This window comes from Gallus gallus, chromosome 1 (genome assembly GCF_016699485.2).
Source record: "Gallus gallus isolate bGalGal1 chromosome 1, bGalGal1.mat.broiler.GRCg7b, whole genome shotgun sequence".
Lineage (NCBI taxonomy): Eukaryota > Metazoa > Chordata > Aves > Galliformes > Phasianidae > Gallus > Gallus gallus.
Window position 1 is genome coordinate 169,007,861 of NC_052532.1, and position 17,196 is coordinate 169,025,056.

General features: G+C 46.3%; 1 protein-coding gene across 2 annotated transcripts; it reads left to right on the forward strand.

Moving 5' to 3' along the window:
* Nucleotides 1-328: 328 nt before the first annotated feature.
* Nucleotides 329-16,349, forward strand: CDADC1 (cytidine and dCMP deaminase domain containing 1). Of its 2 annotated transcripts, none has more exons than XM_046914652.1 (9): nucleotides 329-802; nucleotides 5,560-5,654; nucleotides 7,444-7,621; nucleotides 8,471-9,049; nucleotides 9,508-9,557; nucleotides 10,143-10,312; nucleotides 10,861-11,050; nucleotides 11,689-11,749; nucleotides 13,766-16,349. In XM_046914652.1, exons 2-9 carry the CDS (start codon nucleotides 5,613-5,615, stop codon nucleotides 13,837-13,839), a joined length of 1,344 nt encoding a protein of 447 aa, XP_046770608.1. In that variant the 5' UTR covers nucleotides 329-802; nucleotides 5,560-5,612; the 3' UTR covers nucleotides 13,840-16,349. The 2 variants fall into 2 exon arrangements, with proteins under 2 accessions (XP_046770608.1, XP_417059.1); XM_417059.8 differs by having other exon boundaries at nucleotides 329-449.
* The last annotated feature ends 847 nt before the right edge of the window (nucleotides 16,350-17,196 follow it).

Here is a 17,196-nt window from a genome sequence, read left to right on the forward strand (position 1 = left end):
ACCCGAGGTCAGGCTGGAGGGGCTCTGAGCACCTGACGGAGCTGTAGCTGTCCCTGTTCATTGCAGGGGAGTTGGACAAGGTGGCCTTTAGGGGTCCATTCATAGTCAAACAGTTCTATGATTCTACACTGCAAACTTTCCACGGCTGACCTCCCCCCCCCCGGCGCCCAGCCACCCCCCAGCAGCCCGCCCGCCCCGCCGCGACAAGCCCCGCCCATCTCCACCTCCCCGCTTCCCATTGGCCGAAGCACCCGCCCGTCTGCGGCGGTTGCCATGGGGACGCCCGCGCCGCTCCACCGCTCTGAGGGGCGGAGCGGCGGCGCCATGGGGGCGGGGCGAGCGGTGGGCACCGGCACCGATGCACGGCGCGGACGAGGAGGAGGAGGCGACGGCGGCGGTGAGGGGGCCGCGAGTGAGCGTGGCGAGCACGCAGACCGACAGCATGGCCGGTGAGCGCCCCCACGTGTCCGCCGGGAGGCGCCCTGGGGCGGGGCGGGACGCCGTGAGGGGCGAGCGGCCGCTAACGGTTGGCCTTAGCGTGCGGCCTGCGGGTGGCTGCGGCTGGGTGCTGAGGGAGCGGAGAGCCAGGACGGGTTCGGGCAGCTCCTGCACGTCTCTGCTGGGTGCTGTGAGGCACCTCCCTGCAGAAAGGCGCTGAGGCCCTGCAGCGTGGCCAGAGAGGGGCAGCTGAGCTGTGAAGGGTCCGGAGCGCAGATCCGACGGGGAGCGGCAGAGGGAGCTGGGATCGTTTGGCTGGACTGTACAGCGGCTGAAAAGTTGGTTGGACGGTCGTAGCCTGAAGGTTGTTGTCAGTGGCTCTGCGTCCAGGTGGAGGCCGGTCATGAGTGGTGTCCCACACGGGTCCATCTTGGGACTGGTGCTCTTTAACACCTTTATCAATGGCACAGACCATGGGATTGAGTGTACCCACCAGGAAGTTGGTTGGTGACACCAAGCTGAGCGGTGCAGCTGACACAGTAGAAAGAAGGGACCATCTAGAGGGACCTGGATAGGCAATGGAAGTGATCAAGTGCAAGGTGTTGCACCTGGACTGGGGCAGTGCCAGATAGGAGTACAAAGTGGGAGATGAACTCGTTGAGAGCAGCCCTGCGGAGAACAGCTTAGGGGTCCTGGTGGGTGGAAAGCTGGACATGAGCCAGCAGTGTGTGTTTGCAGCCTGGAAGGCCAATTGCATCCTGGGCTGCGTCAACAGAGGGGTGGCAGCAGGGAGAGGGAGGGGATTGCCTCCCTCTGCTCTGCCCTGGTGAGGCCCCATCTGGAGTACTGCATCCAGACCTGGGGCCCCCAACACAGGAGGGGTGCAGAGCTGTTGGAGCAGGTCCAGAGGAGGGCCACAAAGATGCTCAGAGGGCTGGAACACCTCTCCTATGAAGAAAGTTGGGGTTGTTCAGCTTGGAGAAGAGAAGGCTGTGAGGAGACCTCATTGTGGCCTTCCAGTACTTGAAGGGAGCTTGTAAGTGGAAGGGGGACTGACTGTTTACATGGGTTGATTGTAATAGGATGAGGGGGAATGGCTTTAAAGTAAAAGAGGGGAGACTTAGGTCAGATATCAGGAAAAAATTCTTTGGTCACAGACGGTGAGAAGCTGGCACGGGCTGTCCAGAGAAGCCCTGGGTCCCCCGTCCTTGGAGGTGTTCATCGACAGGTTGGATGAGGCCCTGGGCAGCCTGAGCTGCTGGGTGGCAGCCCTGCCTATGACAGGGGGTTGGAGCTTAATGATCTTTAAGGCCCCTTCCGACCTAAGACATTCTATGATTGTTTAGTCTGGAGAAGAGGAGGCTCAGGGGAGACATTATCATTCTCTCCAATGACCTGAAAGGAAGTTGTGACGAGGTGGATATTGGCTTCTTTTCCCAGGTAACAGCTATAGGATGAGAGCAAATGACCTTAAGCTTTGCCCAGAGTGGTTGAGGAAGGATATTAGGGCCAATTTCTTCTCAGAAGGAACAGTGAGACATTGGAACAGGCTGCCTAGGGAAGTGGTGGAGTCACCATCTCTGGAAGTGCTGAAGAGCCATGCAGATATGGCACTGAGTGAGTGGGCATGGTGGTAATGGGCTGGCGGTTGGACTGGATGACTGTAGTGGTCTTTTCCAGCCTCAATGATTCTACGATTCATGCACAGCTTTGGGCTGAGGGCTACTGGCTCTCCTGGCAGGCAGTGGGGGCTGTGTCCTTCTGTCTATGAGAATCCCACTCTCAAGCAAAAGAGTTTCACTCTGCAGATGTCTTCTGTTTTCCCTTTCCAGGTGCTTTAAGGTCATAAGGATGTCACTGATCTCTTCCTTAACAGCATTCAAAGCAGTGTTAGTCTTTCAATGATATGATCTTGTGTGACATTCAGACTTTGAACTACGGATCCCCACATTGCAAATCAGGCATAATTACATTCTGAGCCACGTCTCATAGACATGCCCCACAGCAATGCCTTCAGCATTGCCCTTCACAGCTTGCGCTCCATAAACACACTGTGCCTCACTGCAGCGTGGTACTTGACCTGCAGGAGGAAAATCGTGTCTTGTATGTGAGGATGGGCTGTGTTAATAGGGAAATGGAGGCTTTGATGCGTCAGAAAAGAGCATGCCTGGCTTTGCTCTCGTTAGCAAAGAGCAAATGAATAAAGATGCAGGTACATGGAAATGCTAACTGTGACCTTCCTTCTTTTCTTTTTCATGATAATATCCTCCTGCTTCTCATGATCAATCTATGTCTCCTCACAACAGGAAGCAGAGTCTGTACATTTTTCTGTTTGCTTTTCATGTGTTTAACATCTTGCACCCAGATAAGGTCCAATAAACCAGTAGTTCAAACTTGTTTCTGACGTATTCTATTTGGAGTCTACTCTGTATGATAAATTGCAATCCATTTTAGAAATTATGATGGTAGACATGTGGGGTGAAACAAATTTTGCTGCTTTTTTAGCTCGCCATTTGGGAATTGTACATGTGAGTGAAAGACATGGGGCTGTAACCAGGATGAACTCGAATGTCATAGAATCATATAAGTTGGAAAAGACTGTTGAGATCATCCAGTCCAGCTGCCAGCCCATCCCACCATGCCCACTAACCACGTCTCTCAGTGCCACAGCCACGTGGCTCTTGAACACCTCCAGGTACGGTGACTCCACCACCTCCCTGGGCAGCCTGTGCCAGTGCCCCACCACTCTCTTTGAGAAGAAGTGTTTCCTAATATCCAACCTGAACTTCCTCTCATGAAACTTCAGGCTCTTACTCTAGTCCTGTCACTGTTACCCAGGAGATGAGGCCAACCCCTGCCTCACCACATCCTCCCCTGTGCCTCCTCTTCTCTGGACTGAACAGTTCCCTCAGCTGTTCCCTCTAAGACTTGTGCTCCAAAACCCTCACAGCTTTGTTGCTCTTCTCTGGACACACTCCAGGGCCTCAATGTCTTTCTTTGCAGTGAGGGGCCCAAAACTGAACACAGCACTTGAGGTGCAGCCTCACCAGTGCTGAGTACAGAGGGACAGTCACCTCCCTGGTCCTGCTGACTGCACTATTGCTGATACCAGCCAGGATACTGTTGGCCATCTTCTTGGCCACTCATGCACACTGCTGGCTCATGTTCAGCCAGCTGTCAACTGACACCTTTTGATGCTCTTCCTCTATGCAGCTTTCCAGCCACTCTGCCCCAAGCCTGTAGCAATGCACGGGCTTGTTGTGACCAAAGAGTACTTGGTCTTATCGAAGCTTATACAATTGACTTCAGCCCATTGGTCCAACCTGTTCTGATTCTTCTGTAGGACCTTCCTTCTCCCAGGCATATCAACACTTCCTCTCATCTTGGTGGCATCTACAGTTTACTGAGGGTACAATGACCATTTAAGAGAATAAGATCTCCTTATTTAAATACGGTTGTCAGAATTACTTTTAGTGTTTGTTTTTAGTACAAGTGAAGACAAATCTTCACGTGTGCTACTTGCGGTAAACATCGCTAACAAACATGTCTAATGGGCTCACTATGGGCCCCTCATAGTGTTTGTGTGGGGTGAGGGAGTGACCCCAGCCCAAGAAGCGTGGGATCAGGTGGTACTGCTAAGAGGGCAATAGCTGCCTTTCAAAAGCCCTAATTTTGGTCTTCCCACTATGTGAAAAGTGCTGCAAAAACACAGTCTGAAAATGGTGTTCCAGTCACAGGTTGCATGCATTTAACTGCTGTCCTAAATGTTTGGGTTCACAGCTCTATCATTAGACTAACCTTCTCCCTTGCCAGCAGTTGTGTCAGGCACAACTGGAAGGACATAAGCATTAGTGAGCAATGCAGTGCTCGTTCCTTCAGCTGTGGGACACTTGGTAATGCTGAGTGCTGGGCCTCATAGAACACTGAATTTTGAGTGGCTGAGACTCAAGGCAGCACAAGGTGGTTGGTGGTGATTCTTTGCTGCCCCTTTGGTTACTCAGTCGCAGGGACAGGTTTAAATATTTTTGTTAGAACCTAAGCAGAATTTAAGCGGACCGTCCAAATTCAGAAATAGGTTTCTCCATAACTGGTGTGACTGCAAAACTGCACAGTGGCACATCCTGTCATGCAGAGGGTGTCAGTGTAAGACCATAATGCATACTGGGATAGCTCTCCGTGTGGTGAGCCTGAAGCGGAGTCATGAGATACGTCTCACATTTCTGTAAGCATCTGTGAATCATTTGGTAACATGAACTTAAGTTACATGGGATCTGCTCTGCGGTTCATGCTTTCCACCTCTGAGTAGAATGAACTTGCTGCAAACATTCTGGGTTGACTTACTTTCCAGAAGAGGGCTGCGAATTTGGCTGCTGTCGTAGCAGAAAGGTTGATAATATGGTTTCTGTAGCAGCCGAAGTGGAAAATGTTCTTCAGAACTTTTGTTTGTGTCTGAGGAAAGCCTTTCTTTTACCTGCAGGCCAGTTAGAAAACTCTGCCAGTTGGGATTGATGTTGGGAGAAGTATATATTAAGGCATTAAAGCTGATCATAGCTCTCATCATAAGCAAAGTATTGCTGCATCATAAAGCTTCTGTATCATTTCACAGAACAAAAACTTACTTGTTTAGCTAATGAAAAGTGAGGAAATGTGTAAAACATAGAAATTGTGTCAGTTTTGTTTTTCGTTTCTGGAAGTCTGGACGTTTCTGAAAGAAATAGGATCTGGTAACATAAAGAGAGGCAAAGTACTGCTCAGCCAGTTAGCCACGTCTTGGCGGTCTGATGCAGTACTTGATCAGTCCGGCAGTCTGATCAGAGGCAGTGGATGGCAGCCCTGCCTGTGGCAAGGGAGCTGGAACTTGGTGATCCTTGAGGTCCCTTCCAGCCCAAGCCATTCTATGATTCTGTGGCCCTGTCTCTAGCTCTGGTTGTGTTCTTCCTGGCAAATGTATCCCCTAACCTAGGAAGGAAACATGGAATCTGGTGTGCCACTTTGGAAGGGTTGCTAGCATCTACTCTATGGCAGCCCCATGACTAGGACATACATCCTAGTTATGAAAACAACGTCATGTTTCTTTGTAAATACTCTTTAATAACCATTTCTTTTTTCTTTTAATGGCAGGACAAATACCCAGGCTTTCTAAGGTCAATCTTTTTACTTTGTTCAGTCTCTGGATGGAGCTCTTTCCTTCTACCGAACAACGGAAGAAATCACAGGTAAAATGGCAGAGCTTACTGTTCACTGGTCTTTCTGAACGGGTGCTAACAGCTTTGTAACCTAACTACTCTGTACAGAATAGATAGTCCAGAGGGAAAAAAGAAAAAGCTGACAGGTTTTTTTTGAGCTTACTTAAAGGTAGAAGAAAATGCGGTGAGAGAAAAACAGCAGAACAGTTTAACAGCCTGCTGTTTGTGAAGCAACTTGAAAGGCAAAGTATAACCCCAGCAGATGAAGCAAACAGTAAAAAATGCTGGTGGGTATTTTGAAAAGCATAACAATGGAGACGTGGTACATACTGTGCATTTCTTAGTATCCACTGGTTATATCATTAAGATCAGCATGACTGATGACGTAGAGAGGGTTCTTAAAATGTCAGTGTTAATGCTTGTAGAGAAGTTTTCTTATGCAGTGAATGTGCACAGAACTACTCAGAACATTTGTTGATCAAGAACTTGTAGTGACAGTGAAAAGAAAGCATCCTCCAGAATGAGTCTTCTGTATAGCTGCCAGTTATACATCAAAGTACAGGGGTATTTGCAGTGTCCTGGAACAGGGGGTCTCCATTTGTAGTCCGAGTTCTTATTATCCTCTTTAAAATGATTACTTCTTTGTGCACGGCAGACCCATGTGCTGAGACACATTGTACGTATATCAACCAGGAGAACAAAAGATAGGATAATAACTTGAGTGACAAGTAGTTCTCAGAGTGTAGTAATGTATGTCCCAGACTGATTGCTGCGTTTGTGAAAGAGGGGTAGATGAACACTACAGAGACTTCAAATATAGTTTGAAATTTAGTGATTCAGTTAGGAAAGGCACATGGGTTATATGAGGGGCTTTGGTACAGCCCTATGTCTGTAACCACAATGAAACTGAATAATTTACAGACAAGCACTTGGGTTACAGCTGGATTACATAATTAGATCTGTTTAGGCAGCATCATCAACAGGAGAGGGAATGGCTGATTACAAGGGTGGATAGTGATAGGACAAGGGGGAGTGGTTTTAAACTGAGACAGGGGAGGTTTAGGTTAGATATTAGGAGGAAGTTTTACACACAGAGGGTGGTGATGCACTGGAACAGGTTGCCCAAGGAGGCTGTGGGTGCCCCATCCCTGGAAGCATTCAAAGCCAGGCTGGATGTGGCTCTGGGCAGCCTGGTCTGGTGGTTGGCGACCCTGCACAGAGCAGGGGGGTTGAAACTCGATGATCATTGTGGTCCTTTTCAACCCAGACCATTCTATGATTCTATGATCAAACTAGCCAGTATTCAGTTTCCTCACAACATGTGGGAATCCAGATTTAAGAGCTCTTGTCTATGACTTGCAGGCTTTTTCCTATGAAGTTTATTTAGAACCACAATTCATTTCTATAAATGAAAAAACAGAAATAGAACTAGAGAACCAATTCGATCCCAGGATGATCGACATTAAGACAGAATTTGAAATCATCAGCACTGACAATAGCTGAATGATTGAGAAATGCTTTAAGTTGTAGTTGATGGAATTTTCTGTGCAGCTCCTGAGTTTTCTAAAGGGTAAAACTATGGCCAGAAGAAAAAACAGGAATTGGTGACAAGTCTTGGTTTGAAATTTGACAGAGATGCAGCGCTCAGGTATTAAGATCCACGTGTAGGCACCACCACTGCTTAGTGGAAATACAGCATAAACAATATTTAATGATCCATATCAGAATTTGTACGGGGGAGGAGTGTACTCCATTCCCAGGGAAAAGCTGTAATATACCTATGGACGTTATGCTAATCATCGTGCATTATTTTCTGTAGGTGAAGAAGAGTGGTCTGGTTGTGGTGAAAAACATGACGATTATTGGTCTTCATTGTTCCAGTACAGACCTGCATGCTGGTCAGATTGCACTCATTAAACACGGATCGAAACTTAAAAACTGTGATCTTTACTTTTCCAGAAAGCCATGTTCAACTTGCTTAAAAATGATTGTAAATGGTAAGCGTTGATTGTTGTGCAGTGGGAACAAATGTTACACTTACCATTGGTGGTGTCAGAACACCCATTTTCTCTTTGATTATCCTTGTTGTGAGCGCTGATGGGCAGCTTATAGAAGACTGCGCTGTTCTTTTCCACAGTACTGAATGTGCATTTCCTGAATCTGATGATCAAGATACTTGGGTTTGCTAGTAAGGCCGTATTTCTTTGTGCAGCAGCTCTTGTTTGTGGTGCCTGTCTCTCATGTGGGATGCAGCGCTGAGATTCTGACACACCCATTGCACTCTCCCAGAACAACCCTAAGCCTGATGACCACGTCTAGATGTCTACATTTTTAACTTGTCCTCTCATTGCATATTAGTGGCACAGAATAAAGATTGTGCAGAAATCACAAGGGAGTACTTTAAGGCTTCCTTTTTCCGAGTGAGAACTTTCAGGCTTCCTTTTTCCAAGTGAGTTGAAGACAAGACAGATTATTCACTTCCTGATGCAGGATCTCCTGATACAGCCCTGCTGTGAGTTTTAGATTTGAATCTCAGCAGCAGTTTCTATTATCAGTGACTTTTTAATGCATTGGCAATGTATCTGTTATAGGTAAGATGCAGAATTATGCTGCCACAAAGATGTTGGAACTTAAGAAATTTCTGTTTTTGTTTATGATCTGGTTATCAGATCAGGTAAGCTCTTGATACTGGCATCTGCTAGCATTCTTATTGCCCAGCCATACCTTAGGCAGCACTTGGGGCCTTAAAAGACCAAAAACGGGGTTAGGCGATAATGTATTGATTTTGAGGTTTGTGTCTCACTGTACTTAAATGGCTCCATTTTCTGCATTATCTTCTCTTCCAGCTGGGGTGAACAGGATTTCTTACTGGCCCGCAGATCCTGAAATCAGCTTGCAGAATGAGGCATCCAATCCTGTGACAACCGGTGATGCAAAACTCGATGCCAAAGCAGTAGAAAGGCTAAAGTCAAACAGTCGTGCTCGGGTGTGCGTGTTGCTTCAGCCCTTGGTGTGCTATATGGTGCAGTTTATTGAGGAAACTTCCACCAAGCTTGATTTTATTCAAAAAATAGCAAAATCTCAGCCTGACTTTAATACTGACTTTTATACCGCGTGTAGACAGGAAAGAATTAAAGAATATGAAAGTTTATTCCTGATTTCAAATGAGGAAACACACAAGCAAATACTGATGACCATAGGACTGGAGAACCTCTGTGAAAATCCATACTTCAGCAATCTTAGGCAAAACATGAAGGATCTGGTCTTGGTCTTGGCCACAGTGGCTGCCAGCGTCCCTGTCTTCGGTTGCTTTGGATTTTACAGCAGCGAACCACAGCCAACAAATGAAACATGCCATCAGGGTTTGCCCCAAGAGATTGCAAGGCACTGTATGGTACAAGCCAGGCTGCTCGCCTACCGGACAGGTGAGTCGTTACAGCAGGGGGATAGGAATGGATGTCGTGTGAGTGAGTTCCTGATTATTTCAGTCTTGCTTCTTCTATTAAACTTCCTAGTTTGAGTATTACCACATATTTAAGGAATGGCAGCAATTCAGTAATAAACACGAGGTTTTGATGGTTTGCGATCTCAGATCATCATGCTGCTCTGCATGTATTCTTGGCACATGTGTTCTTATATACCTATTGGTTGCTTCTCAGCATCTGTCAAAAAATGCACCTGACAGAATCTTAGAATGGCTGGCCTTGCTGTTGAAGCACCCCCAGCTTTTGCAGTAGACTCTCAAGACTTCGAAGCTCTTGGTCTTCCTGCATTCCTTTCTCCTGTCCGCAGTACAACCTTACTCTAGGATGTAGTATGTTAGTGTGTACATAACTTAGAAGAACCTTATTTGTTATTTACTGATAAAATTTATGTGTTTTAGAGGATCATAAAACAGGAGTCGGAGCTATTATTTGGGCAGAAGAAAAATCAGTAAGTATTTTAAAAGTTGCCTTCTCTTGCCCTCAAAATTCAGACACTTGTATCTGCTTTGGGCTTCTGTTTCTTCTACTTTGCATAGTGGGTAAATAGTTGAACTCATGTGTAAACTTGTACACGTGTGCAGTGCTGTAGAAAGCCCTGTACTTCTCACTATTTGGTACTTAACTTGTCACTGCTTGTGCTCTCAAGATGAAGGGGAAGTATAAATCAGTTCAGTAAGCGCCACGGTGTATCTGCCTCTTTTTAGCATGCTTGCTTCCCTAGTTGTCAGTATTCCAGATCACCATATCCTTTACACTTTTTGTTCCCACTATCAGTATAACTTGCTAAAAGGGAAGCCTTTAGAGCCCAGTGCAGTCTGTTGTCTGTGGTGTTGCAGTTTGCCTGCGTGGCTTCACGGAACAGCTCTGTGCAGACGTGCAGCAGTTGGCTGAGTTCTCTTCTAACTGCTATAACGTGGCATGAAATTACAATGCTTGCATACTAAGCAAAATGTGAAAGCATATATTGCACAATACTTTCACTCAGTACTCAGTTTAAACATCTCAAAATTTCATAATTTGCTTACTGTTGCAGAGAGGCTGTGATGGAACAGGAGCAATGTATTTTGTAGGCTGTGGTTACAATGCCTTTCCTGTTGGATCTGAATATGCTGATTTTCCACACATGGATGACAAACAAAAAGATCGGGAAATCAGGAAGTTCAGATACATAATACATGCTGAGCAGAACGCCCTGACATTCAGGTAATTAGTTGATTTTTACCACCAACAGATAAGAGACGACAGTTCAAAAACGATTTCATGACAGAAGCATGATGTCACTGTAAAGAAATGCGGATTGCAGTGTGGATTGCAGTCCCAGTCTTGTTTATACTTACGGGGCAGAACGTGGATGTGCACAGACACAGTCAGCTGTGGGGTTTCTTCAGGCAGAGTCTAAGTGAACTTGGTTTTGAAAGGATATTCACTCCAGTGTGTGGCAGCCATCTTTCAAATGTAAGCACTGCCTCTGGTTCCTGCTAGGACTGTGCTATAACCTGAAATATGGAAGCATGGCAGTTGTTGAGAGGCTCCTGACACTATATGTGATGTGTGTGGAAAGGTAGGAGGGGCATTTCATTGACAGGTAGTAAAACCAAACCAGGTGTTGTATGCTCCTGCACTCAAGCAGGAGTAAGCCGATCGTGAAAGCAGGTGCTAGATAGCACAACACCTCTTTGCTTCTTTCTGTTGTCACCGTTCAAAACTATCAAGATGTAACTTCTGAAATTCTGTTTTCTGACTGCTTGTAGGTGCCGAGAAATAAAGCCAGACGAGAGAAGCATGATATTTGTGACAAAATGCCCTTGTGATGAATGTGTCCCTTTAATCAAAGGGGCTGGTATCAAACAAATCTATGCAGGAGATATTGATGCTGGAAAAAAGAAAGCAGACATTTCGTATATGAAGTTTGGTGAACTGGAGGGTGTAAGCAAATTTACTGTGAGTATCTAAAATACGTGTTGCATACAACAACCTGCGGGTAGCATTAGTGGGAGGGTGGAGTGAGCAGTCACAGAGCTGGCATATAGGAGTGTGCTGTTTAATCAAGTGTGAGTGGCACCGAGAGGTTGCTCTGGAACCACTGGGGAGGAGTGTTACGCCATATGCCAGGTGGTGGGTCTGAGTGTGCCTGTTTTCTGGGATGTCATTTCCTTGCAGATTGCCCTCTAACTTGTGGCTGCCTGTTGACATGGCAGTTCACCACGCTAAGTTCTCCTCAGACCTCCATGCTGCAGCATGGCAGCTGGTGTGGGAGGTGGCACCGTGCTTTCATAGGCCCTTCGGGCAGCTCCCCAAAGAGCTGTGGTGGGTTTTGAAGGTGGCCAAGTGCACCTGTGCTCAGGGTGCTCACCATCCCAAACTGCAGTCCTGTTATCTTGGCAGGCTTGTTTCCCCACCTCAGGGGAATAAATGGACACACAAACCTTAAGAGATTTTTCTCCTCAAAGGAAGTGTGTGTTTGAGGGGGAACCCTTCTTTTCCCAGCTCACAGTGAACAACAGAAGGTTACTTCTTTCTCCCCTTGTTCTTTCTTCTGTCTTCTGGAATAAATAAACTTTTTTTTCTTCTTTTACCAGTGGCAACTAAATCCGTGCCACCCCAATGCCGTTGAATTCCATGATCCCACAATGAGGGAAAGTAAGTGGTTTTTTCATTAACGTTTATGACTGAAATCTGTAAGTAAGATGAAGCTTTAAACAAACCTGAATTCCTCTGGGGTTTGATTTCAGTTAGTTACATTTTTGTGTGAACGCTTCTCTAAACTTTCTGAATAGATGAACTGACGGTAAGTCAAAAATCTAAGCTTGTTTTAACAAATGCTTGGCACTTGCACACATCACAAGATCTACTGATGCTATTGTTAAGATCATTTCAGACTACATTACCATGTTTTATGTCATCTTCTATAAAGACTTTAAGGGACTTGGAGTGCCATTCTTCTCAGAAGAAATTAGAAGTCTTGAGTCACTTAAATGAAGGAGAACCTATAGCAGTGTTTTTCAGTGAACATTTATACACACATTATTTTTTCCCTTCATTTTTGTTACCTCTGAAGGTAACTGGGGCACAGGTCCCCAGATCGTTGTCTACCTGCACCCTTGTAGCAAGGGAGCTGCCACCTTCTGAAAGCAGTGTGTTGTGCTGAAGCCTTTGTGTGCTACAGAGGGGTCCTACCACTGGCATGTATGTAGGTCGCTCTGAAAGTAATGCCTCCTATTTATTTCCATGGAAACTACAACAGATACAGAGAGCCCAATAACACTTTGACAGAGCAAATTCTCAGGTACAAAACACTCTTTTTCAACATAGTCACCGTGATTAGCTATGTATTTTCATCAGCAATGAACAAGAGCCTGCATGCCATACTTGTAAAAATCTGTACCAGCAGAGGTGACCACTGTTTCACAGCTGCTATGATGGCACCATTGCTAGGAAAATGTTGCCCGTGCAGCTTATCTTTCATCAACAGATAGAAGTCAGAATGTGTCAAATCTGGACTACATGGTGGGTGTAGTAGGACAGTCCAGCCAAGGGTGGCAATTTGCTTTGCAGTCTTCAGACTGGGGCCTGGCGTTATTGTGTTGCAAAAGCAAATTTGTCTTCTTCTCTGGAAGTTCGAGCCTTCAGCTTAGTTGGTGTTGCAGTGTAGTGGTTGCATTGTTGTGGTTTTTCTGAGTTCCAGGAAATCCAGAAGGATCACCACTTTCCTCTTCCAAAAGGCAGTGTACATCACTTTACACACTGAGGGCAGCATCTTGAACATTCAGCAAGTGTCAGTGATTGTCAGTGGGTGCAGTTTTTTCTCCATGGAGGAATTCAGTGTCACACCTTTGCTTCATCTTCCATGCGAGATGCATTTTGTCAGAGTGCCCCTCTGCAGCCATCTGCCACACAGCAACAAAATGTAATGGGATATTGGTGGGAAAGTTCATCCTCTACTGCCACACCTCCAACATCCACCTCTGATGTTGTGGGCCAGCATAATAAGATAGGAGGCATTTTGGGCCACAGCTTTTGGGGCAGCTGTGGTACTATCAGCCACCAGTCCTTAAAATGTTTCTCAGCCTGAGGTGAAAACCATGTGGAAAAGTAAGTTAAATCATTTCTGTGCTTCAAACAGAAAAGGCAGAGAGCTGGCAGTAGCTCCAAGTTACGAGTACTGTTCTAAGAGCATAAACAAGACTGCAGGTATTTCTTTAGCACATGAATAGCTACATAACCACAAGCTAATTCCCAACAGGTAGAGAGCTGTGGAGAAGTCTCTTCCCAGCAATTTCCATGCAGGTGTGGGAAGAAAGAAAGAGGGATGGCTTCAGGGTAGTGTTTAGTAATCACTGCATAATGTCAGGGTGTGTTTGTCCCTGTGCTTCCTAATGGGTTTCAGCTAAAGATTCACCCTGTGGTAAACAGGGTTCATTTCTCTAACAGTGTTTCCTTTGGGATGGCACGCTTCCGTTCTCAACACTAAACTGTTTTAATTTGCTCTCTTTCTGCAATATGTTCCTCTTGCAATGACTATTGCGTGATCCCTTCATGGGAAAGAAGACAACCTCTTCCACCCCCACCCAGTGTTACTCCGGCATGCCTGTATGTGTTGGGTATTTACACTATGCTTCCTCTTGCGTTAACATTTCACTTTTGTTTTTCCTCTAGATGGAGTTCAGAAGACAAAATCAATAGATGACCAGCAGCACCAGCACAAGAAACTGTGTCTTGGTCACTACTGAATAATCACTTAAGCACTTCTGCATTCTTGCTCTGTACTTTTTATAACGCAGCCTGTTTGCACTTTCAAATAACGAAGGATTTTATTTATTGTTTGAAAAGTGATTTTTAGAAATAAGTTTATTTATGATGCCTTGAATGTTTTACAGAATTACTTGAAGGTCTTTTTAATTTAGAAGTTCCTGAGGAAAAAATGCTGCTTGTATTTTCTATGAAAGTAACTGGGTGGCAAATCATTGTTAATGCATAAAAACAAACACTGAAATTTGTTGCTGGTAGATCAGAGGAATAATAAAATGTTATCTCTTTGCTTGGTGTAGGGATTGAGGGAATGAATTTTTAAGTTCTGGGTTAGCAGAATGCAGAATTAAGCTGTGGTTCAAGTACAGTACTCAAAGGAGTCTCCAAGAAAACGGTAGGTAAGTCATCCCTTGTAACTAACCCAGTTCCTGAAAGTGGCTTTTGCTTCTCAGTCCGCTTGTATAATGGAGACACTGCCACTGGGACAGAAATGGCTGTTAGATAAGTGATTTGGAGATAGCTTGTCTCTCATGTATAACTTCTTCCAACGACTACAGCAGCACAGCTGTTTTCTTCTGTGGTACTTGCATTGCTGCAGTGTGTTCTCGGTGCTTTCTCAAGCACATTCCATCTGAATTAATGTAGACCTTTGCTGCCAACCTCAAAACCCTGGAAGGAGAATTGTGTCCTAAGATTCTGCTGTAGTTTCCCTTTGTTCCTTGCAGGCTTTGGAAAGCAAAGCTGTGATGGGACAGCATACAAAGCCATGTTAACATAGCATTAACTGTAGGGAGACTGTTCTCACCCAGTCTGGTCCTACAACTTCAGGTAGGTTCTTGATGCTCAGAATTGCAGCAAGGAGCTGAGATTCCTTACGGCCCATTGTAACTTCATATCAGAGATGGGGGATGCTTGTATCCTCTTAGCACTATGAGAATTTGCTCTTACTGAAGCTGGAGGGAGCGCTTTCTCTCAGTCTGGTGAAACTGAAGACAGCCTTGGGCTGCTGGGTGAGAGGTGTGTGCAGTCAGCAGCAGAAGTCTTGCCAGGCAGGTGGCTGATCTCTGCCACCACTGCCGTGCTTTCCCAGAACCAGCATGAAAATATGACCCTGTTTGTCAACCAAGGGAAGGATGATGAAATCCACTTTTTGCATCACACCTCAAAGAAGTGCATTTGCACAGTAGCTCATGAGGAAGTATCTGAACTGCCACTTCTCTGACTGAACTGCCACCAGGTCTTATGGTCCAGAGCACAGGGGCTGAGATCATGGCCCAGCAGGTCCAGCTGCAGGAGGTCTGTGCTGCCGTCAGACTGAGAGTCCAACTTGGGCCTGGGGAGGACATTCCTGTTCTGGATGTCATGCAACCCTCCCAAACTGATTTGCTTCCTCTCGTCAAGGTTCACGGCTTGTAACTTCCATTTGAGGTTAAAGTTGGATATTGGTGCTTCATAAGCAAGACTGTCATTATAATCTGTTTTAAATATTTTACTTTGTCATACTGCTTTCCTTCCATTTCTTATAAGCCTCATGTGTTAGAGTGAGTACTCTTGGGTTTTCTACAGATTAGAAGAATGCTGTCTACGTTAAAGCACTCTTGAAACCTTCGTGTTTCCAGCATCCACCAGCAGTGCTCTCCTGCTTGAGGTAGAAGCCGGGAAAAATAGGTGCAGGTTTAAGGCCTCTTGAGGTTTTATCCTCATCAGTCAGCAGGTATCAGAGCAGGATAAGTCTGTGTCTTTATGGGAATGGCTGAGATGGAAGAGTCCCTGAAAGGCGGTAGGTGGCCTGGGTGCAGGGAGAGGCGCATCACGATGTACGCACCAAATATCGCACACGTTAAATGACTGCACTGCAGTGGATGCTGCTGGTAACCTTCGTGAGGAGTTAAGATTTTACCTTCAGTTTTTATTGGTTTTTGAAACGGGATTTTTTTTGTACAAAACTTTCTGCAATTGCTCCTAAGGCTGAAGGCTTGCAAGGCTGACCTGCTGTCACGCTGTCTTTGGAAAGATTCCTCCAGAGGTTCCCAAATGCCCGTAGGCTCTGATGATCCTTATAACTCTGCTTTGTTTCCTGCTGGGATGGCAGAGTAGGAAGAACGTGAGCGGGGGTTTCTCTCAACCCCACAGACTGTGCGGGCGTTGCTGTGCGTCTCATCTGCTCGCCCAGGGGAGGCATGAGAGGTCCAGCATCTCCTGCAGTGCTTCTGCAAATGAACCGTAGGGTGTTTGTTTCTTACATCAAAAGAAAAATGTATTTAAAAAGTTAAGAAATGTAAAAGCTATATATTTTATATACATACGTATGAAATTTCTGTACACATTTTGGGTCTCTTTTCCATTCATTTCAGAGCAGTCCTTTCAATTGCAGGTATGAGCTACCGCTAACAGTTTGGCCTCTTGACCGAGAATTACAGAAATTCTCTGCTAATTGTTTGCTTCACAGCAAAAGATGTTTTCTGCTAATAAAGGATTCCGGCAGTAAGAACTGAAGTGTATTGCTGAGCTTCAAATAGAACGTTTGGCTTTGACTGCCTGCATCCGGTAAGCGACAGCACTTGGAGACCGGAAAGGCAAAGCAGGCAGATGGTGTTGGCCAACTTGTAAGAGATGCAGGTGGTCGTGTCACTAATGAAGGTGGTCACCGTTCCACATACGCAGAGCTGACTGTTGTGCACAGCAAGGGAACTGCAGAGGGGTGTTGTCAAACACTGCACTGATCGTCCTCGGGCTCCTTCTGCTTCCCAGTTGTGCAGCCCACATACGCGGGCACGGTCGGCCACCTGGATAAACCATTTTCAGACACTGCGTTCTTTCAGCGCCGTGGAGGCAGAGCTTCCCTCGCAAAGCCCACAGCCGCCGGCCGCGGGGCGGGCGCTGGAGTGGAGACGCTGCAGCCGTCGCCTCCTCCCGCTGCTCTCCCAGCGCTGAGCTCAGTCCTGCAGCCGCAGCTCCCCCAGCTGCCCATCTCGGGGAAATGCGGAGCCGTTGGGGGAGCGGCGCCCAGGCCTTGAACGAGTGAACCGAAAGAAACAGCAAATTCCATCTTCAGCTCGAAGACCCCGTCTTTATTTAACCGGGGGCGTGCCCACAGCAGCTGTGAAACAGCAGCACGGTGCTCGATGTCTCCTTCACCATTTCTTTTGCTGCTTTCAAAGGGCTATGCAAGTTGAGCTCGGAGATGACCCAGCTACGAGCTGCGTTGGCAGTATCTTGCATCAGGAGAAGCTCCTCCTACATTAAACTGCGAGGAACCCAACAGGTCCTTTCAGTGTAAGACCAACCCTTTCTTCCTCTCTCTTTCCCCCACGCATGGACTTCCCACCAGCCCCTAC